The sequence below is a fragment of the Fundulus heteroclitus genome, chromosome 8 (assembly GCF_011125445.2).
Source record: "Fundulus heteroclitus isolate FHET01 chromosome 8, MU-UCD_Fhet_4.1, whole genome shotgun sequence".
Lineage (NCBI taxonomy): Eukaryota > Metazoa > Chordata > Actinopteri > Cyprinodontiformes > Fundulidae > Fundulus > Fundulus heteroclitus.
The window spans coordinates 18033924-18057241 of record NC_046368.1 but is presented as its reverse complement, the minus strand read 5'-3'; the positions used below and the strand labels follow the sequence as shown (position 1 = coordinate 18057241).

The following is a 23318-nucleotide window of genomic DNA, read 5'->3' as shown; positions in this document are numbered from 1 at the left end:
TCAAGTTGTCGCCAGAAGCGGCAAATTCTGCAAAAATCCTGGAGTTTGCGCTATGCCCCTTTTTAAAGTTAGCATCTCTTGTTACGTTGGGGAAATTCAAATCAGTTTTGAAGGTAGCGTTGGCAATTTTTTTCGAAAGTTTTCCCAAGTTCCTTTTTAAATAACTGCACATGTACAAGACCTTTTTACCTGCTCTTCTGTTCCTCATGGGGATCGCATTAAAAAAGAAAAATCTTCCAAATCCACTCTGGTTTTGTTTCTTTCTACTGAGTTCTTCCTCTTCTTCTCATAAACTTCTCAGCCGTGTTCAAAGCATACGGTGAGAGCAGCGGAGCTGAACGGCTAACACAGAAGCTAACCGCTAAGCTAACCGGGTACATAAACACTAGAGGTGCGCGGCCAGCAGGTGGAAACTAGGAAGGATCGTACACGCACACTGGCGTTAATGTGTTTTATAAATGCATCAACACTGCGGGTATATTTGATCCTAAATGAAATGATTTTAAATTGGACTTTTGTAAGATGTGAATTTGTGAACTCTTGTAAAGTTGTTGTTTCTTTTATGTAGTTTTTAAAGGGACTAGGGGACAGACATTGCAAATTAGCCGTGGCTATAAATGTTGTTGTGTTTACCTGAACTACTTTCAGGATGGAAGGACGATTTTACCCAGTATAGCAAAAATTGTTTCTGGACAGGATTACCAACTATAGCTTTAAAGGACAGAGACATTAGATCATTTGGCTTCTGTAACTGCCCTAATATGATGCCTCTGTGCTGTGTTTTATGCATCCGGTTTTGTATTTTGTATTTGTTGTACGTTTTATCCTGCTGTCTTGGCCAGGTCACTCATGAAGAAGCAGTTTTAATCTCGATGAGTGAGTTAACTTCCTGGTTAAATAAAGGATAGCTGCATATATGTATAAAAATGGATGGATTTTTTTCACTTGGGTACATTTAGCATTGCATTTTTACGTTGATAGTCAGGTACATTTACATAGTAGGAAAAGTCGGCACAGTTGTTGACGCTTCTTGAAGGAGTGTCCCATCTCAGTGGGATATGTTAACTCCTACATGAATTAAGTGCCGGAGGATACAGAGATGTAGGAAATCACAGTATATTCAGCCTGAAGTCTGGTTAAATAACGGGTTTAAATGAAGCAATATGGTGTAGAATATATAATTCTTGTCTTTTATAAACTGCAAAAGCATTTTTATGCTGATTTTTCTTGACAGGAGTTGTACTAATATTTGTTTAATGAATGGAAAATCTTGACCACACAAAGTCACGTGACCATTCTCTCCTTGTGAGGCAGCATTTTGATTCTCTGAATCATTTAAAAGCCACAGATGGTGTGAAGAATCTGCCTCCCGAAGTGTTTTTGTCCCGCTTGCGAGCAACACACCTTTATCTCTTTAACCTAGTACATCCGAGACCATGTGATAGGTCCGCATAAGAGGACCGCGTTTGTACCTGAGCCTACGTCCTAAGTAGCCTTCTTAGCAAGGAAGGCGTGTCAGCTGGCCATTGAGAGCTGCCAAAAAGGAGGGGCTTAATTGAGCAGATTGTTGCCCCTGGCAGCTCCCAGACTGTCCCAGCCTGGCTATCAGTTACAACCAGTAGAAGTAGAATTTATAGACATGCCTCGTAGATGGAAGTCCACTGAGCTGGACTTGGGTCTGGGCTGCTTTCTACTCCATAAACACGTGTTCCAAGATGCTCTGCCCCTCCCTGCACAGAGCCGACCCCTGATCTCTTGGTTATAGTTTTTTTTTTTTTTTTTTTTTTCTGCAGCACAACAGGCATCATCCTGTTGATGCCTGACACACTTACAGCGCCTTCCAAGCTGGAAGCCGAACAGGAGCATGCTAAATATAAGAAACAAGTGCTTATATTCCACACATCTCGTGGATGCAGTTGCCTTTCTTGCTGATACACTTTAAATATCCTCATGACTCGCGTGGACCCAGGGTTGTGTTACTACACATGACAGGGCTTTAGTGAGCTACCAGTCTGATCCGGGGGGACAATTTTGTGTGCCCGCCGACCCGGCAAGGACCTCTGCCTCTGCAGCATGAGGTAAGCACCTGACGGCTACTTTTTATTTTTTCTTATAACAGGCAAACATGGACATTTACAGGACTTTTTTCGGGGGAGTCTTGTGATGGGAAACGGTGATGTGCTTGTGGTTCAGCATTTAAAAAAAAAAAAAAAAAAAAAAAAACACGTCATGCCTAAACCGCTTTCTTTTTCAAAAGGCATCAGCATTTTCACACCTTTATCAGAAGCGCGGTTACCAAAAACAGAAGTGCTGCTGTGACTTTTCCTTTATCATCACAGCTTGCATATGTTGACCTATTTGTTATGGTGGCTGTAAATTGAAGAACATGAATCCTCACATGTATTTTGGCTCTTGTAGGTGAGAAGTGACTATACGAAAGCCGCAGAAAACTCTTTAGTGAGTGGGGTTAAGACGCAGCTGTCTGACAGAGGGGACAAAAACAAGGCCAGGTTGGAGCCATGCGCAAAAGATAAGATGGATTTGTGTCAAACATTAATGGGTCTTTGGTTTATATGACTAGATAGCCATGGTAACGCTACTACAGTCAAAGGAAAGGAACAATGGGTGTCTTTCTTCTCTGGACTATATTGTAATGTATATGGCTTGCACAATGAGGATAGAAGGTAATCCAACACAAGAGATGCCATAAAGTCTAGGATCGAAATCGGTGGCAGCGAAGGAAAATGTTTAATACAAATGATCTTTTGAACAAAAAGTTCTCGACGTTAAAGTGGCGTTACGGAACCGACATGTTGCCTCTAGAGTTAATTTCTCTTCGTAATCTTCAATATTTCACTGGTTTGAACTAAGGAAGAGATGCCGCAAGCTGCGATCTTTCAAGCTGGAAACCTAAACCAAAGACGAGATTGTGGCGCAGGTGAAGCAGTATTAAAGGTTACAGAATCTCCATAATATCAGGCTGTACCTTCTTTCGCTTTCCTTGTGTTACCCCACACCACCGTTTCTTATACTTACTCTGCTTTAATTAAACTTTTTTTTCATGCCGGGGTTTAATTGCCTCAAGATGTGCATACTAGTGTGCACAAAGAAAGAAGTAGCCATAGTTATACTTGATTTCTATGCAATGCAGGTTTTACGAACATCTGACTTGCTTTTTCATCTACGTGTTTGTCCATCTGTCACTGTTGCATTAGTCTTTTTATCCTTTTTTAGAGGCTGCTTCACGTGGACGTATTTCCTGGTTTTAGCTTGGCTGCTTTCCTCTTCTCCTCAGTCTCTGACAGGCGCTGTGTTGTGTTCACAAGACTTTTAAATATATGCTACTGAATAAATAAGTCACTTAATCACAAAGATGGTAAGCCTCCCATTGGAGGGAGGTTGTTCATGGCAGACTGTTGTTTAAAACTGTGAATACAAGATGTCACTGTTGACTGAAATAATAGGCTCCTCCCACCAGGAATGGAGACAGAAGAAGAGTTAACAGCAACTACTTTTAGTAACGCCTTTAAAAAATAGTTTTAAGGGTGGTAATCAAAGCTAATTCAGTAGCTCAAAATACTGTAATATATTTCTGCCCATCCGTAACATTATATTATCTTTGCGGCCGTGGAAATAATTGTTGCTTTTTGTGTATCAAATGAAAGCAATCAGATTATCTTCTATATTTTTTACTTACCTTTTTTTGAGTGAATGTCATTGTTTCCCGAAACTGCGGTATTTTTATTCAAGGCCTTCCTACTTTGAGAATCTCATTCCAGCCCATGCATGAACCATACTGATCTCTTCAGTGTACGAAGTTAAGATAATTTAAAAAAAAATTTAAATATAAAATCCTTAGTGATCTAATGTGCATTAGGGAAGTATGATAATGGGAAATTACGCAATGGCAATGTCAGTGTTTTTAAAAGCTTCAACAACTCAGTTGTGAGAAATCCACCTTTTCCTCATTCCCCTCTTTGTGCAGCTGTGCTTCCAACTCTCCATGCGACCTTTTCTGCATCTTGGGGGCCTCTATCAGGAGTGGGCATCTACTGCAGTGAGACGCTGCCCAACAGACCGAACATCTTATTGGCATGCAAAGTGCGCTGAGTAGATGTCGCAGGCCTGAATCTGCCGTTTTTAAAAAAAAAAAGCCGTGATTGTGAACTTTTGCACACTAGACGGTATGTGGAGAAACGTGCTTCTCGGATGGTTTCTGGTCGTATGTTTTACCACAGAGAGGGCTTCTAATTTCGACACAGGAAGGAAAACTAGTTGAATGAGTCACAACAACGCCACGGCTGCAGCTTAGCTTGTGTCTCATTTAACCCAGAGGGCTATCTGCTGCCAGCCACGTGTAACTCCAGTCTGATCTGTTTTTAAAGTCAGACAGGCTCCTGTTGCCCTGCTTTTTTAAGACAACGTCGGGACTCGGCGTGTGTATAAACAGATGGAGACTATCGCCCTCTGTAATGCAGTAGCTATTTGCAATCGGTGTGGCTTTAAGGTTGACGAGAGACGACACCTTGCTTGACAAACTTATCATAGCAATCACATCATCTCATGCCGCCAAGGAGGATGATTAAATCTGCTTAGAGGAAATAGGCAGCCGGGATGTTTAGGCTAAAGGCTGGCATTCCATTCATGGGAAAGACCGTAAGGTCTTGAGAAAACGCATTAATCCGTGCACCTTTTTGCAACGGCATGACTTTTTTTTTTTTTTTTTTTTTTTTTTTCATGCATGTTTTGGACGCAAATGTGCTCGGCCTGAGAGATAAATGCAGTGACGCTCAGAGACTTGCAATCCCTACACCCATTACCATTTGTCCTGCGCCTCAGCACTTCCTCTGCCTTTCATCACACCTCTTTTGTCTGCAAAATGATAGCGGATCCTTGAGCACACTGGCCACAGAGAGGATACCTCACCCTTTGTCCCCCCCCCCCCCCCCCCCCCCCCCCCCATGCACTCCGCTGCTTCTCTCCTCCTCTTGTGTTTGTTCTGCTGATTTATGTTGGAATTGAAGTCGTGAAGGAGTCATTTCGAAATGGCAGAGGGGAGTGATGATGATCGAGAGGAACGGGTTCCAGCCCCCCCATTCCACCACGAGCCATTGAGGTGTATAATGAGACGAGTAAATGGCTGTCAGTCGGCCTAATTGGTCCCCCTCCCGGACTGAAACTCTGCTCGCGTACCCTTTTCGTTGGCGTTATGAGCGGCCATCATGCCAGTCAGGAAGGAGAATAGGAGAGAGGCGATGCTTCTCCCTCAAATGTTAAAAGGAATAACATGACATGCTTTAAAGAATATTTGGGTGGTATTTTATGTCACACTTGGCATCGTGAAACAAATTCTGCATGACTGAAAGGGTTCTGCAGAGGGATATTCGACACAGTAAACTTTTTTTTCCACATTTTGTCATACAACAGTTACAAATTATAACGCATTTTAAAACGATTTTACGTGCAAAGTAGTGCATAAATGTAAAGTGGAAGGAACAATGTGTCTTTTTCAATGTTGGTGGATTTTGTTTTTTCTTTTTTGCAACAGAAATGTAAAAATGTGTGCACTTGTATTCACACATTGTATCCTTAAAATAAATCCAGTACAACTAACTGCCTTTTGAAAAAGCCACTTAAATAGGTGGACTATTTACTCTGTTGACTATGTGCAATACAATCTCAGTATACATACTGCTGTTCTGTAAAGAGAACATTAGTTATCCAACATTACAATAAAAGGCATAGAACTGACCGGACAGGTCTGGAACATCATCTAAAAATGGAAAGATTCGGGCAGCGAGGGCATTAATCAGAGCAAGGTTGGCTCACAGTGGCTTTGGAGGAGCTGCGGAGATCCACTGCTCAGTCAGAAGGCAACTATTAAGTTGTGCGCTCCAAATGTAAAGCTTGCCTTTATGGATGTGTGGCGAGAGGAAAGCCATTGCTGAAAGAAGTCCAGTTTCCCACAAGCCTTGTGAAGGACACAGCAAACATGGTCGCATTATTGTGCTTAAACACTAATTTTTTTTTTAAGAGTTTATGGATATGGTGGATCAGTCCAGGAAAAACAACCAAAAGAATAGCTGTTATAATTTCTCTAAATGAATATTCTGCATAGCATTGATTCAAGGGGATTTACTATGAAGCCTCCAGCTGAAATATTTGTTATATTCCTGCCTGTAGCCAAGGGAGAACATTGAAATAAAAAGCGATGACCCGGGGGTCTTTTTGCTGGTGGAGCTTTTGATAGATTGTTGAATTGCTTTTTCCTTTTGACTCATGCAGTGAAACACTTAATCTTGGGAATGTTGGGACATCTTGCGGAATGCTCTCTTCTTATTATTGTTTTTATTTATTTTTTTAATCTGTTCGTGGCCACAGTGGTTAGAGTTCAGCAGAAGTTCCAGGGCTCGGACTAGTCACATGCTTCAGAAAACCCGGTTTTCATCGGGGCCTTTTGTCTGTTTGCGGCAATAAATCAGCTCTGAACGAAGAAGCGTACCTCTCTGTGAGGAAGCGGAACTACACCTGACCATTTAATGTGAAAACAAATGTACCCTTTGTCATGTTAGGTTTAAGGTGTCGGGCCCACATGCAGAATCACACTCGGTTACACAGGTATAAGTTAAGAATTTTATTCACTCGAGAGGTTCAGACAGCAGAACCAGTCTGCGGACGGGAGGATAACTCAGAGACAGTGGGACGGTCTGGGGAACGAGGAGACGGCTCGGGCAGGCTCGGGAACGGGGAACCGGATCGTTCTAGGAGTAAGGTAAGTGGTTAGTGCTAGCATAGGCTAACAGAGATAACTACAGAGCGTAAGCTTACCACAAGGTGCGAGAGTACACGGCCGGGAGGGTTGTGTGTGTAAGGACTCAGCTTGATGTTGATGGCAGGTGTTCGGGTTGCCGTTGAGCGGGGCGAGGAGGTCCGAGCAGCACCGTGGCACCGGGATCCTGAACAGCGAGGGGAACCGGAGGTCGTAGGAGTGAGCCTTGGATCCGGGCTCGACTCGGGAGGAGGTCGAGGGAACAGATGAGTCACGAAGGGGATCTTGGAGCTCGAGAAGGTAACCTTTAGGGAAACACAGAGACAAAGCTTTAGCATCGAGGGAAGAACTGGCGAGAGGTCGTGGCTGCTGAAGCATACCGCAACGAAAACACTCTGGCGTCCTCTCGCTGTTCGAACGCTGTTCTTGTAGTCAGTCGAGTGCTGCTGGATGAGTCGCAGGTGTGCGTCTCCGCCCACCAGTCAACCACGAACACCTGTGAAGGGAAAATAGCAGGACTGGCCGGGAGCTGCACAGCCCTGCTGTCTGAGTCCTGACACCACCCCCCCCTCAAGGATCGCCACCTGGCGATTCCGAGGATGACGAGGAGGGACGGGAGGAACGGAAGGAGTCGATAAGAGACTGATCCGGGATGGAGGAGCCGGCGAGCCATGTCCGATCCTCGGGACCGCGGCCAACCCAGTCCACGAGGTATTGAAACCCCTTACCACGCCGACGGGAGGTCACGATCCGCTGGATGCGGCGCCCATGATGGTCCTGGGCGGGTGGAGGGGGTTCGGCCGGAGGGCACAAGGAGCTGGAGACGACGGGCTTGATTTGAGAGACGTGGAACGTTGGATGAACTCGGGAGTGAGATGGGAGACGGAGACGGACAGTTGTGGGGCTGACAATGGAGATGATCTCGTAAGGGCCGGTGAAACGTGGGGACAGCTTCTTGGAGGCTGCTCGGGAGGGGAGGTCTCGGGTGGAAAGCCAGACTCGCTGACCGGGATGGTAACTGGGGGCAGGGACGCGCCTCCGGTCAGCGAATCGGCGATTGGTCTCGGCAGTGTTCTTGAGGGCTTGGATGGTCTGGTTCCAATACTGCTTACAACGGGCGATATGGTCCTTTACTGAGGGGACTGTGATACGTGAGTTGTCTTCTGGGAGTAGAGGAGGCTGATAACCTAAAGACACTTCAAAGGGGGATAAACCAGTGGCTGAGGAAACATGGCTATTGTGCGCATATTCGACCCAAGGGAGGAACTTACTCCAGTCAGTTGGGTTCTGAGAAGTGAGACAACGGAGGGCGGCTTCCAGCTCCTGGTTCAGACGTTCTGTCTGACCGTTGGTCTGTGGGTGATAACCGGAGGTTAAAGTATACCGGGCACCCAGGGCCACGGCAAACTCCCTCCACACACGAGAAACAAACTGTGGACCACGGTCAGACAGAACCTCCTGCGGAATTCCGTGGAGGCGGAGAACGTGTCTGACCAGGAGCTGGGCCGTTTGAAGTGCTGAGGGAAGCTTTCGGAGTGGGATTAGGTGACAGGCTTTAGAAAAACGGTCGATTATAGTGAGAATGGTTGTCATTCCTTGGGACGGGGGAAGACCGGTGACAAAGTCCAGGGCTATGTGGGACCAGGGGCGCTCAGGTATGGGTAAGGGCTGTAGGAGACCCGCAGGCGGTCGGTTAGATGGCTTGTTCTGTGCACATACGGGGCAAGAGAGGACAAAGGTCTTGACGTCACGGGATAAGGAGGGCCACCAAAAATGACGGGAGATGAACGTGTGGGTACGGTGGATGCCAGGGTGCGCGGAGAACTTCTCAGAATGGGCCCACTGTAGGACTCGGGGACGGACGGAAGTGGGAACAAACAATCGGCCAGGAGGTCCGGTTCCGGGGTCAGGTTCAGTCCGCAGAGCCTGAGTAATCAAATCCTGGATCTCCCACTGGAGGGCACCAAAAACACAGGATGGAGGGATGATAGTGGCTGGTTCCTCCTCCGAGTCGGGGGGAGAGTGAAGGCGAGACAGGGCGTCTGGTTTCAGGTTCTTGGAACCGGGGCGGTATGAGATGGACAAGTTAAACCGAGAAAAGAAGAGGGACCAGCGGGCCTGCCTGGGGTTTAGCCTCCTCGCTGTTTGAATGTAGGCCAGGTTCTTATGGTCGGTCCAGACGTGAACGGGCTGCTCGGACCCCTCAAGCCAGTGGCGCCACTCCTCCAGGGCGAGCTTGATGGCGAGCAGCTCTCTGTCCCCGACGTCGTAGTTTCGTTCTGCTGGGGTTAGGCGTCGGGAGAAAAAGGCACAGGGATGTAGCTTATGGTCTGGGTCTGAATTCTGGGAAAGCACTGCTCCGACTCCCGTATCGGAGGCGTCAATCTCAACGATGAACTGCTTCTTCGGATCGGGGTGAACAAGGACAGGGGCCTGAGAGAATCTCTTCTTGAGATCGGCGAACGCTGAGTCAGCTTGGGGATTCCATATGTAGGGTACTTTGACTGAGGTGAGGGAGTGAAGGGGAGCGGCGATCTGGCTATAACCCCGGATGAAGCGCCTGTAAAAGTTGGCGAACCCCAGGAAACGTTGGAGCTGCTTCCTGGTTTCGGGGACTGGCCATTCAAGGACTGCCTTGATCTTTTCGGGGTCCGAACGAACTCGTCCTCCTTCTAGAATTAAACCAAGGAAGGTTACTGAGGACTTGTGAAATTCACACTTTTCAGCCTTAACAAATAACTTGTTCTCAAGCAGGCGTTGGAGGACTAGGCGCACATGTTGTTGATGCTCAGAGAGGTTACGAGAATAAATAAGGATGTCGTCTAGATAGACGAACACAAACACATTTAGGAAATCTCGGAGGACGTCATTCACTAGGGCTTGGAAGACGGCAGGGGCGTTGCATAGGCCGAAAGGCATGACTCGGTACTCAAAATGACCCAAAGGAGTCTTGAAGGCTGTCTTCCACTCGTCCCCCCCGGCGGACCCGCACCAAGTGGTAAGCGTTACGTAGATCTAATTTGGAAAAGACTGTAGCTGACTGAACCGGTTCAAGGGCCGAGGAGAGAAGGGGAAGGGGATACCTATTCTTCACCGTAATAGCATTAAGACCTCGATAATCAATACAGGGACGTAGAGAACCGTCCTTCTTAGAAACAAAAAAGAATCCTGCCCCTAACGGCGAGGAAGAGGTCTGGATAAGCCCGGCAGCCAGGGACTCCTTAATATACTTTTCTAGAGCCTGACGCTCCGCCTGAGAAATATTATAGAGACGGCTGGCCGGCAGCGGGGCACCCGGCAGGAGATCTATAGCGCAATCGTAGGGCCTATGCGGGGGCAAGGAGCAGGCTTGAGATTTACTGAAAACCTGCCTGAGGTCGTGATAGCACTCAGGCACCGATCTTAGGGACTCAGGATCTGCCTGAAGGGGCGGCTGCGGCGGGGCCTGACAAGAAGGGACCGCAGACTGTAAACAGACTGCATGGCAGTTAGACGACCAGGACTCCACCCGATGGTCCACCCAGTTAATGTGGGGATTGTGCTGTTGCAGCCAGGGGACGCCGAGAACCAACGGGGCATGTTTTACGGGAAAAACAAAAAAGGAAAGCCGTTCTCTGTGATTACCAGAAATAACTAACTCAAACGGCTGGGTTCTGTAGGAAATACTCGGGAGATCTCCTCCATCTAAGGCCGAAACATGAAGTGGCGAATCGAGAGGAAAAATCTTCAGCCCCGCCCGTCGGGCGAAAGAGCTGTCAATCAAATTAAAATCACACCCTGAATCAACTAGGGCGGATAACGAAAGGGTAGCTCGAGGAGAAACAATGGTTGCTCTTAGGCAAAGCCGCGGAGGAGACGAACAAGTTAACTTAGGTTGGTCCGTCGGTACCTCCGTTATTACCGACGGACCTGATCTTTTGGCCGTTCAGGGCAGTTCCTAACATAATGAGCAGCGGAGGCACAATACAAGCACAGCCTTGAACTCATGCGCTGCTCTCTTTCCTCAGGGGTGAGCCGAACCCGGCCCAACTGCATGGGTTCGGGTGGCGGCAGCGGAGGATCAGCGGGTCTAGGGGGGTCTCGCTCGTGGTACTGTGGCCGAGGAGCGAGCGGTCCGAGAGGGCGATTCTTTGAGCGGGAACGGAGACGATTGTCTAGGCGGATAGCTAGTGAGATAAACTCATTGAGCGTAGCTGGTTCCTCTTGGCGGCTTAATTCGTCCTTAAGGGACTCGTCTAATGCCTGGAAGAACACAGTCTTCAACGCGCGCTGCTCCCAGCCAGCCGCGGCGGCCAGTGTGCGGAACTCGATGGCAAAGTCAGCCAAACGTCTACCCCGCTGTCGGAGAGCCAACAGTCGCCTGGAGTCCTGAACCTGGTCTGCCTCTGCGGCGAAGATCATCTTAAACTCAGCCAAAAACTCATCAAAAGTAACACCAAACTGTTGGCAGTCAGGGAAACGTGCCTCAGCCCATCTAAGAGCGCGACCCGTAAGTAACCGTAAAATAAAAGTGATCTTAGCCTCGTCTTGGGCAAATAAACGCGGGGATCGGTTAAAAACTAAAGTGCATTGAAACAAAAATCCTCCACAATCTCCGCTGTCTCCGGAGAATTTCTCCGGAGAAGGGGAGGAGGTTTCTGTACCGGGTGATGACGTTGCAGGAGGGACGACAGGCTCAGGGGCGGGGCCGGGCGAAGCCGGAACAGGAGGCTGCTGGTTAGCGCTTAGCATAGCGGTAAGCTGGCTAATCTGGCCGGCTAAACTCTGCAACTGGCCTTGCAGGCCCAGAACGGTGGATTCCAGCCCCCTAATTTGATCCTGCTGGGCCGCTACGGTCCCACCGAGTGTGTCTGCTGGGTCGAACTGGAGGCCAGAGTGTTCTTCTGTCATGTTAGGTTTAAGGTGTCGGGCCCACATGCAGAATCACACTCGGTTACACAGGTATAAGTTAAGAATTTTATTCACTCGAGAGGTTCAGACAGCAGAACCAGTCTGCGGACGGGAGGATAACTCAGAGACAGTGGGACGGTCTGGGGAACGAGGAGACGGCTCGGGCAGGCTCGGGAACGGGGAACCGGATCGTTCTAGGAGTAAGGTAAGTGGTTAGTGCTAGCATAGGCTAACAGAGATAACTACAGAGCGTAAGCTTACCACAAGGTGCGAGAGTACACGGCCGGGAGGGTTGTGTGTGTAAGGACTCAGCTTGATGTTGATGGCAGGTGTTCGGGTTGCCGTTGAGCGGGGCGAGGAGGTCCGAGCAGCACCGTGGCACCGGGATCCTGAACAGCGAGGGGAACCGGAGGTCGTAGGAGTGAGCCTTGGATCCGGGCTCGACTCGGGAGGAGGTCGAGGGAACAGATGAGTCACGAAGGGGATCTTGGAGCTCGAGAAGGTAACCTTTAGGGAAACACAGAGACAAAGCTTTAGCATCGAGGGAAGAACTGGCGAGAGGTCGTGGCTGCTGAAGCATACCGCAACGAAAACACTCTGGCGTCCTCTCGCTGTTCGAACGCTGTTCTTGTAGTCAGTCGAGTGCTGCTGGATGAGTCGCAGGTGTGCGTCTCCGCCCACCAGTCAACCACGAACACCTGTGAAGGGAAAATAGCAGGACTGGCCGGGAGCTGCACAGCCCTGCTGTCTGAGTCCTGACACCCTTTCCCCTACCTAGATTTATAAGTACCATAAGGGATTTTTTTTTTTTTTTTTTTTTTTTTTTTTTTTTAAAGTCAAGAAGGAAGTGACTCGGTTCCACATTTACAAACAGTCGCATCAAAACACCGCCATCTCTGCAGCAAAGATGCAGATGTTGCTGAGGGCCTGGCCGGTGGTTTCCCCCCCTAACCAATCACCTCAAAAGCAGTTCAGAGAGGACTTCCGTTCCCTCGTTTCTTTAATTCACTTCTCTTATCTCTTCCAGGGTGAGTGGTAAAATGAGTGGCAGCACCGTGGAGTTGAACTGCAGCAGCAGCAAGCAGGGGTCAGCAGAGAGCTCGGCGTCGTCCGTCCGGACCCTGGGCAGCATCAGCCTGCCGGCTGCATCCACTGACAACCTGACAGCTGACACTGGTAAGTCAGTCACAACAAATCAAGTCCCGCTAAGAGGATTTACTCCGACAGGGACATGCACAGGGAATCCAGGGCATTGTCTCATGTTTATAGGGGGAGGGGGGGGGTGGGTTAGCTCATCACATTCAACTCCCTGTGAGAGGAAAGGGAGCGCTGCAAGGTTATGTTTGCCCGCTTATCGCTCGCCCTCCTTCGTTTTGTTATGACTGGGTGTGTTTTAAGATTTCTAAAGTCTACAAACCTGCGACGTGGCTCACAGCGAGAGGCATTTGTCCTTGGCGGATCGGCTTTAAACCTCGCCGGCTCTCAGACTCTTGTAATTGTGGCGACTTCCTGTGCAACGCTGTTTGAAGAGATAATTATGGACTCTGATAACGAGGAAAAGGAGGGCTTGGCTACATCCTACAGAGTGCTTCCTTTTTCTTTTTTTTTTTTTTCCCCTGCCTCTACGTTCCTGTCCTCACTGTGAAAGCAGTCGTTGAAGACTGCACAGCACAATTACCTTGCCGTCTGCCTCCTTAAGCGTAATGCCAAGTCTTTTTTTGATTGAGCCGAATGGATCACAGTCGGGCGGAAGGTGTTTTGAGCGTTGGCCCGAACCAGAGATTGTGGAAATTTCCAGCTCTTTTGAGGAAACGAGGTACGTGTTTGAAGCCGAGCAGTCGAGGAAGAGTTCAGACGGACAAATGAGGTTGACGGCCCGTGACAAATTCATGAGCGAGTCAAACGAGGGCTATAATGAATGAGAATAACACTTTGAAAGCAGTTTTCTTGTCTTAGTTGTCTGACAGAACAAGTAATTATTTTCTTTTTTACTACAAGAAATTGCTAATTAAAAAAAAACCCTGACTGAATCTGACTGAGATCAAAGCAAAAGGCACTAATGTAATTGTCTTTCTTCTCAGGGTGTCAGGATGCGGCACGGACGTCTTGTTCGTCGCCTTTTCCCAGAACCCCCGCGGCGGGATCAGCTGCTGGTTCTCCTCACTCGTCCTCCTTCAGCAACCTGAGCAACCAGCCGCCTCCTCTGCCGGAGAAGAAGATGGTCAACCGCACCGTGTCGGCTCCGGACAGCGCCAACGGGAAACCCTTCGTCCGAGCCTACCCGCGCCTCCCGTTCGCCGGCTCGGAGAGCAACGTGTGCCGCTCCGCCGACGCCGGCTCCCGCGCCAGCCTGCCGTCGAGCCCCGTCGACCCCCGGCCCGTTTTCTCCTCCAACGAGTCCCTGGAGCGTTGTCACCTCCCTCTGTCCCGGCCCTCCAGGTCCCGGACGCTGGATGAGCCGCAGAAGGCTCCGGGGCGTTTGGGCGTGCACTGCCGGACCAGCATCACCTGCTTGTCCTCCCCCCAGCTCAGCGCACCCTTCTCGGCCGCGGAGGCGGGCTCGGCGCCGAACCTCGGCTCCAGCCTGCAGCTCCAGACTCTTCTGAGCAACATCGACAGCAGGGAGGGCGTGTACTCCAAACTGGGCGGCTTGTATGCCGAGTCCCTACGACGCTTGGCTCTAAAATGTGAGGATCACTTCACTCGCTCCCAGAAGAATCCGCTGAGGTTCGACGAGAGCAACTGGTCACTGTTCAGGCTCACGTCTAACAAGCCGAGCTGCAATGCCGGAGATGCTGTGTACTACTCTGCCGCCTGCGCCCTGGACCCCAGGAACTCCTACGCTGTAAAGGTAAACCACAAATACTAACTAAATTATGTAATTCACATACAATAAGTTCAACTGATGAATGTAGGAACAGCTGGTGAGTCGTTGAGCAATTAAAGCGAAACTATAAAAACTTTATTTCTTTTAGTAAAGGGACATCAGTACATTGTTTGCATTTTTTTAATCTAATTTTTATCCCATTTTTAATCATGTCACTGTTGCAGCGCCATCATGTATTTTCACCTCCTCAGTAACTCATCATAGGGTTTTTTTCAAACTTTCTGTCCCAGCCATCACTGTAATAGAAAGGATGCTAACCTTGCCAAAAAGAAAACAGTTTAGTTAGAATTTTATGCTGAAACAAAACTCCCCCCAAAAAAACACAGTTTCTAGGTGTCTTGATTCAAATGTGGAAAATCGGTCCGCGGCTGCATGTTTAAACACACCAGCAGCAGGGGGAGTTTTTGCTAGTGTTGCACCGATACCAGTATCGGACGGGGCTCTGATCCAGCACTAAAATGGTGGTATCGGTATCGGCGAGTACCAACAAATAGGGCACCGATACCATTTTGATGTTTGTATGTCACTTGAACGCAGCCTTCTCTCTCCCGACTACTATTATACATGTTATATAAGTTCATGAAAGTTGCACTATTTTGGCATTTGAGCCAAAACTCAGGGTTTAAATGAGATTATTCAATTATTAATTTAATTTTACTGTCTTACTGTTGCACAATTATTATACATGTTATAGTTTCACAAATGTTGCACTATTTTGGCCTTTAAGAGCCAAAAGTTTATTCAACTATTGTCACCCATTGCAGGTAGGCAATAAAAAGTTCTACTACCCTAAGTAGTATGCAGTTCTTTTTATGTATACACACACACATCAATTTCAAACAGATGGTATTGGTATTGGTATGGTATCGGCCAATACTGCACAGTCAGCTCTGGTCAGGTATGCTCGGAAATGGTTCTGCTGCCCAGCGTCTCTCTCTCCAAACACACTGTATAGCGTGCATCCTCCCTCCAGCAGCCTCCTCAACAATAAATCATTATCCTCCAGACATCACTATGGGTTACCCATCAATAACCATAATAACTATTATAATGATACTACAGCATCATTAACCTGACTCTTGCCAGGTGGATGTAGTTCCGCCGAGCTCCACACGGCGTCAACACCATCCATCTGTAATCACTGCCATTGGGAGGGATTTCATTACCACATAAAATGGCCGAGCCAAACGGGATCACTGGGCGGGATTTTCGTAGATGTTGCCGTATCAGAGAAGCAACAGTTTGGATTGAGACAAGCTCGTAGACAGGCTCGTAGCGAGGAAGCAAGCGGTAACATTGATACTGCTTTTTCATCAGTGTTGTCCAATTCACCGAATATTAATTATTTAGTAGAACACCAGCTTTGGATACAAGCAGCCTAAATGAGTTTTCTCCATAGTGTGTCTGGGCTCTCCCTTAGAGATAGGGTGAGGAGCTCAGTCATCCGGGGAGGACTCAGAGTAGAGCCGCTGCTCCTCCTTGTCGAGAGGAGCCAGTTGAGGTGGCTCGGGCATCTGGTCAGGATGCCTCCTGGACGCCTCCCTGGTGAGGTGTTCCTGGCACGTCCCACCGCGAGGAGGCCCAGGGGAAGACCCAGGACACGCTGGAGGAACTATGTCTCCCGGCTGGCCTAGGAACGCCTTGGGTTCCCCCGGAGGAGCTGGCCCAAGTGGCCGGGGAGAGACGTCCTACCTACTGAAGCTGCTACCCCCGCGGCCCGACCCCGGATAAGCGGAAGAGGATGGATGGATGGATGGATGGATGGATGGATGGATAGTAGAACGCCAGAGAACAGTTTTTGTTAGTGGAAACGGTATTTTCGCCCTTCTCCTGACCAGGTTTGGCGAGACCTTGGTCTTCCCTAACGTCACCGCCACAGATTGGTTTCTATGTGAGTGGTTGAAGTACATCAGTAAAGACGACGGACAAGTCGTTCATCCAATCATATGCAAGGATTTTTGATGAGGCCCCTCCTTCTGAAATACATCTCCAATGGAGCGATCCTGGATGGATGTGTGGAGCTCTGCGGAACTACGTCCGTCTGCCGAGAGTTGGGTTACAGCATCATAGCAAATGCAGCCAAAAATAAAATGCGTCTTTCCTGAAGTAAGAGCCAGTTACAAAAATGATCAGCAGATGGAGTGATAAGGTCACCTTATCACTCCATCCGCTGTTGTCGGGTTATCTCCGGGGGCACCTGCTCCACAGAGTGGGTGGGCTCTGTAGAGATATGGGTGAAGAGCTCTATCATCATTGTTTCTCTCATAACGCAGCAACTGTTTCTCCATATTGAAAACAATCAATCCGTTTAGGTGTTAGGGGTGTCTTATTAGGATGCCTTGTGCACACTTTCCTTTGGAGGTTTTCTGGACTCATGGTTTGATACAGCGATAGAAAAATAAGCTGTAAAATAGAGAGCAAATATTAGTAACTTTGAATTAAAGAAAAGAGAAGATTATTCAAACTTTTTTTTTGAAAGGTTTACATGAAGTTAAGGCAGAGAGCAATAAACGAAGGCTTGTAAGAAATGCGTCTGAGCGGTTGTCCTGTCAAGCCTTATTCACTGGTGGGTGTGAACGCATAAAACGTGTTTTTTAAAGAAAAGATGTAGAAATGAAAACCATGTGGCTTCAGCATTGTTGGTTTACAGATGGGACGGTGCCAACGCAGCGCAAACCTTCAAACCCCGTAGAGTAAACAAGCGGCGGGCAGGGTGTGGACTCATTCTCACTGATCTTTGCGCCCGGGTCATTATTGCTGTTCAAAGCAGGAGCTCTTTGTGTTGCATGCGTTACAACACGGGCTAGCCTCACAGACTCTTGCCTAATATCTCCAGCCACAATTAATCTTTACATTCCAGGAAGGATTTACAGTCAGACAAACCACCGTTGTCAAGGCAAAACCCTCAAACACATACACAGTGCAGCATGGGAGCATCTTTCAGAAATGCTAATAATATATGGAGCTACAGTCTGTTTGTATTTAACTGGATGCCTGTGTTGTCTACTTTTTTTTTTTTTTTTTTTTTTTTAGACATGTTGATGCCCCATAATTGTTTTTCGGGGCGATCAAACATCGGACCACGGCCGCAATAAAAACGCTGTTAAAATTTTACGAGAAGGGTTTTGGTCGTGTCGGGTGTTTCTGTTTAAGACGCCTTTTAGGAAACTTAAAGGGATAGTTCAACATGTATTTAAGTTTCTGTTGAAAAGATTGTGAGCTGCTAATAATTTGCCCTAAAAGAAATGAGAGGAGGCTCCGGGGGGGGCAAAAACCGAAGCAGGCTTCAATCAACTGCGGTCTCAAAAACATATATTGTGGTTTATGCATCCTGACCGCCATCATGTTTGCACTGGACGGTTGTTTGCGAAGGAGCAGATTATTATGCGCAAAGTAAACGGAGGTGGTGCACCACCAAAGATCGTTCTGTGTGAAACAAGTACTAAGAACAGCTTCAACTCAAGAAATGTCACAACTGTTTAGGGCAAAGGCTATATTTCAAACTTTTAAAATCACTCTAACTTAAACTATTATACTTTTTTTTGCTTTTTACATTAGCTTTACTTATTTATTAAATTTCTGTGACCAGGAAAGCTTTACACGGTCCACTCTTAGTCACGCAGGAGGATCTTTGTAAACCACAGTCCAGCAATAGGCTGATAGAATACCGTTTACTAAAACTGCTGGGATGCTTTTTATGCCTAGGCTTGTTTTTTTTTTTCTTAAGAAGGTCAAAGACCACGTTGGTGTTAGCTTCAGCCTTTGGGTCCAACTCCTCTGTGTTTACACTAGATGAAGATGCCTGGTGTTGTGATGAACTGGCAACTTGTCCGGGGTGTACTCGGTGTACTATCGGCCAATGAAGGAATAGATGATGGATGGATGAAGATTCTAAGCGTCGCCTTCGGCAGCCACGATATGAAATGCCTTAGATCTAAAATAAATCCTGAAATATCCATTTTGAAAGCTTTTCTTTTTTTTAAAAAAAGTGTCAAAACAAAAAAGGTTGGCAAATATTTTTTCAGAACTGAGGACGCATCACTAACAGAAATGTCTTTACCTTTTGACAATGCAGTGTCTTTGTCCTTTCTCACTCCTGCCTTGTGTCATTTGCTCTACAGATCTGTAAGAGTTCATCCATTGAGGCCAAGCAGGGCCATCTCTACGGTCTGACGGTGCAGCAGAGCATCCCTCCTCACTTTAACATCCAGCAAGATTGCGGTCACTTCCTCGCCTGTGTTCCCCAGAGCATGCTGCCTTCAGACGAGGGCTCTGTGCCCGCTGCGCCGCCTCCTGCTTTGCCCCAGTGCGCCGCGCCCGCTCAGGGTCAGCAGGCGGAGCAGGAGAGGGTGGTGGTCATAACCCCCGAGATTCCCTACCAGACCGCTGCCGACTTTGTTAGGGAGTGGGAGGCGTTCCACAAAACTCACCCCGAGATCTACGAGCGCCGCGTTTGCTTCCTGCTTTTGCAGCTCTGCAACGGCCTGGAGCACCTGAAGGAGCACGGGGTCACGCACCGCGATCTGTGTCTGGAGAACCTGCTTCTGGTCCCTCACCAGCACAGGCCCTCCCACCTAACCCAGCAGGGCGCCGCCGACGGCAGCGTCTGTAACGGCGCGGCTGCCGGAGACGGCCAGCGCCATCTTCCCCGTCTCCTCATCAGCAACTTCGCCAAGGCCAAGCGTCGCTCGGCAGAGGACGCGGCGTCGACCAACGGGGACCCCCGCATTAAGCGCGATCACGCCAGACTGGCGCCCGAGATCGTCTCCGCCGCTCAGTATCGCAAATTTGACGAGTTCCAGACGGGCATCTTGATCTACGAGCTTCTCCACCAGCCCAACCCGTTTGAGGTGAGCCCGGCGCTGAGGGAACAGGACTACCGCTGCGAGGACTTGCCCCCGGTCCCTCCCGTCTCCATCTACTCTTCGGGCCTCCAGAAACTCGCACAGCTCCTCCTGCAGCCGGACCCCATCAAGCGCATCCACATCCAGGAGGCTAAGCGGATACTCCAGAGCCTGCTGTGGGGACCCCGGAAAGACCTGATGGAGCAGCAGTGGGAACGGCACCGGCGAGGCGGGGTCTTTGTCGACGGCTCCCGCAACGAGGGCCTCCTCAACTGGCTGGACGTGAAGAGGGCCCTGCTGATGATGAAGTTTGCCGAGCGCTCGCTGGAGCCGGAGAGGAACGCGGAGCTGGAGGACTGGCTGTGCTGTCAGTACTTCTCCACCGCTCACCCGCTGTCTCTCTGCCACACGGCCGAACTGCTCTACTCCCTGAAGTGACGGCTCGCGTGTGCAAGCGGGGCTAAAAAAAATAAATAAAAAATCACGCGTGAACTTGTGAACGTGCGAATGAGAGCGTCAGAGTTAACGTCCAGACACTTATCGACTGAACTGTGAAACCTGCTAATGTTACGTCTGCGTGCATGAGAGCCATAAATCAAACCGTCTACACACTCTGTGCTGGAGCTTTTCCACCAACGGCAGTCCCCTTATGGGTAGAAGAAGAAGGAAAAAAAGAGAGAGACCCTGAAGAAGTAGAGATGCACCAATAAGAAATTTGTGGCCAGTTACCAAACTACTGAAGGCTTTGACCTGCTGATAGCGATTCATCTTAATATAAGGAGATAAAACGGCACTGAAAATGTATCCAGAGTGGTTAATTATTCCTATTATTCCTATTAGGAGCAGAGGCAATATCTCAGTGTGTGTGTGAGCGACAAGTTGCTATAAACCGAGGTTGCACTGTTTATATAAAAAGGACAAAAAGTATTACATCAGTTAGCCTTACATATTAGTGATTAGCATAGCAACAGTCTCCAGGATCAATTCTGGAGAACGTCGATCCGAACCCGACTCTGAGATTTTCAAAAAGGCTGCCAGTATTTCCAAATGAGGCATTTTCTACGACAGGCAAAAGTTTAAAAGGTTAAAAAGATAAAACTCTTTCAACTTTGTTGTATCCCAATTACCCTTCCTTTTAATCTGCCTCTGTTTCTCGCAGCCTACATGAAACAGATGGTGTAAATAACACAGTTTCCTCGAATGTCTCCGAGATCTCTTTGATTCCCTGACTTCATTTTAATTGCCTCACAGATACAAAAAAAATGGCTAACTGTGAGACTTCTTCCGACAGTAGACCGCAGCGCAGAGTGTTGTCGTCAGCACATCTGGTAGCTTTTAATGCGATGCCTTCACTGATCAGACTTTTTTTTTTGTTTTGGCGTCTCCAACCAGCCGGACACCCGGTCAGGGCCGATTTGAGCTGAAAACCGTGAGATTCCAGTCTTCAGCCAACTTTTTGGTGCATCTCTACAAAGAAGCGGATGTAATAAAAACAATGCTTACCAAAGTTTCTTTTTTTGACGCTCTGTGTATTTATTAAATAGACGTGGAAGCAGCTGATGCACTGTGGAAGCCTAATAACTTATAACCTGATTCTGTGTCTGCCTTTTAACACTTTGTGTCTAAGTATACATCTCGCTTTTCTCCCTTATTTACATCTAATTTCTTCTCAAAATAAGACGGGGATTCTTGTTGATTTGAGCTGCACCTTTTCTTCCACGTCTCAAGTCGTAGGCACATAGTGCTGTACTGTGAAAGCAACCCCAGTCCACTGGTTCACTGGCCAAAATGATCAAAGCACCCCCCGCCTATGTGTTGACTGACAAAGCTTTCCTTCGCCCTGCTGACTTTCCTCACATATTTAAACGTTCTGACATTCGTTGCAGTGCCTTTTTTGTTCTTTCTGTATGTTACAGTGATTCGAACCATGTGTAAATATATTCCTGATCATTTGTCCTTTTGTGAAACTGGCCTTTCACAGAATGTTCCGGTAACAACTTTGTACAGATATTTGTAAATGATTTCCAAAAGCAAATGTGGGGCCCAAGCAGGTCTTTTTAAAAAAAAAAAAAAAAAAAAAAAAGCCATGCATATGAGCTGCAGTTATTATTTATAATGTATGTTTGTTTTCCTGTAAAACTCACTGGATGTTTTACTATTTTTTTTTTTTTCTTTTTGTGACTCATGTTGGCAGCAGAAAAAGGTTCAAATTATGATTTTTTTTTTTTTGTTATGTTTGAATAAACTGTCCAATAAACCGCCTGCCTGCAGGTGTTTGTCCACGAATAATTTTGATTTCTACCGGAGGAAAAAACATGCTCTCAACTAATGCATAATGGATTAGAGTTTGTTTGTGTGCCTCTCCCACTTGTGTCGATCAATAAACTCTGCATATATTTTCTCACAGTTGCATTCTGCGTTTTGACATTTCGGTATGTGTCCATTTTACCTGTTAGTATTTTAAAAACAAGCACTGGTGTTGGATCGTCCGTGCTGCGAACAATATTTGACTTGAACAGTATTTTTAGTTTTAAAAATTTAAGTTGCGGGTAAAGATCATATTCTCATGAATGGAGAAGTTAGAAAAATTGCTAATAGCCGTAGCACTTTAACAAATAACCTTTTAATAAAAAAACAAATAAAAGCTAAACGTCCACTTTTTGTACAATCAAGTGTTAGTAGTGCAGCACAGCGAGCTGCTAAGAGAAGTTTGAAAAGTAGAAGTCTAAAACCTCCCCTAACAAATGCTTAACATTTTTTCCATGTGGCAGTCATTTTGGGTAGTTGATTATTTAAGTCAGCCTGTTTTGATTGGACAGCTACAACTTATGCTATCAGGGAGACGGGAAGAAGAGTACTGGCTGTGTACGGAAAGTTGATAAGAAGACTTGGTGACGGAATGAGGAAGTAAAGTGTGTTCGCAGAGAGAGATCAGCTGAGGAAGTGAGACAGAACAGAAGAGAGTCTCACCTGGAGAGCAGAGAGATGCAGAGTAGGTAGGGTTAGCAAAGGCCAAACAAAGGGCATACAATCACTTGTAGGACAGGTTGGACAGTAAGGAGGGAGAGAGGCATTTATACAGTTTGGCAAAGCAGAGAGACAGAGATGGGAAGGATATTTAGGGTGACTAAGGGTCGAGATTGAAATGTACTGACAGGTGCATCAAGTATGAAAGGAAGATAGGAGTACTTTGAAGAGTGGATGAATGAGGAAAATGAGAAAACGGAGCATACGAAGCAACCACTGTGGGTCGGGAAGTGGCAAAGATCAAGTAAGGAAGGCGTTGAAAAGGATAATGAGTGGAAAGGCAGTCGGCCCTGATGTACCTGGGGAGGTGTCTAGTGTTTTTTTACTAGGCTGTTCAGTGAGATCTTAGAGAGCGAGAAGATGCTTGAGGGGTGGAGGAGAAGTGTGCTGGTACCAATCTTCAAGAGCAAGGGAGATGTGCAGAGCTGTGGGAACTGAGGAATAAAGTCTATAAGTCATACAATGAACTTATGGGAGAGCAGTGGAAGCTAGACTGAGGACAGACGTCAGTAGACATCTGGTTCTTAGTCGAGGAAAATGTACAAAAGAAGCAGTATTTGCTTTGAGGATGTTGATGGAGAAGTACAGAGAGGATGAGAGGGAGCTGCATTGTGTCTTCGTAGCTATGGAGGAAGGCACCAAGGGAGGAGCTGTGGTATTGGATGAGGAAGTCTGGAGAAACAGAGAAGAATGTCAGAGTGGCGCAGGACATTTATGAGAGCTGTAAGACAGTGGTGAGGTGTGCTGCATATGAGACACGGGAGTTCAAGATGGGGGTGGGACTGATCGGCTATAAGCCCTTTCTTGTTTGCTGTGTTGATGGATTGGTTGCCAGACGAGGTTAGACAGGAATCTTAAAGGACTATGATGTTTGCGGATGACATCGTGATCTGTGGTGAGA

At 47.5% G+C, this 23318-nt stretch overlaps 1 protein-coding gene across 5 annotated transcripts in view; it reads left to right on the top strand.

Annotated features, from left to right (window-relative positions):
• prag1 (PEAK1 related, kinase-activating pseudokinase 1) overlaps window positions 1–21796 on the top strand; it is a 32237-nt gene extending 10441 nt beyond the window's left edge. For 4 of the 5 annotated variants that reach the window (XM_036140231.1, XM_036140230.1, XM_012868960.3 and 1 more), the window contains exons 4-6: window positions 12687–12835; window positions 13741–14510; window positions 18668–21796. In XM_036140231.1, the coding sequence (XP_035996124.1) occupies window positions 12687–12835; window positions 13741–14510; window positions 18668–19828 (2080 nt within the window). In that variant the 3' untranslated portion in view covers window positions 19829–21796. The remainder of the gene's footprint in view (window positions 1–12686; window positions 12836–13740; window positions 14511–18667) is intronic. The other variant, XM_036140229.1, reaches the window with a different exon arrangement.
• The last annotated feature ends 1522 nt before the right edge of the window (window positions 21797–23318 follow it).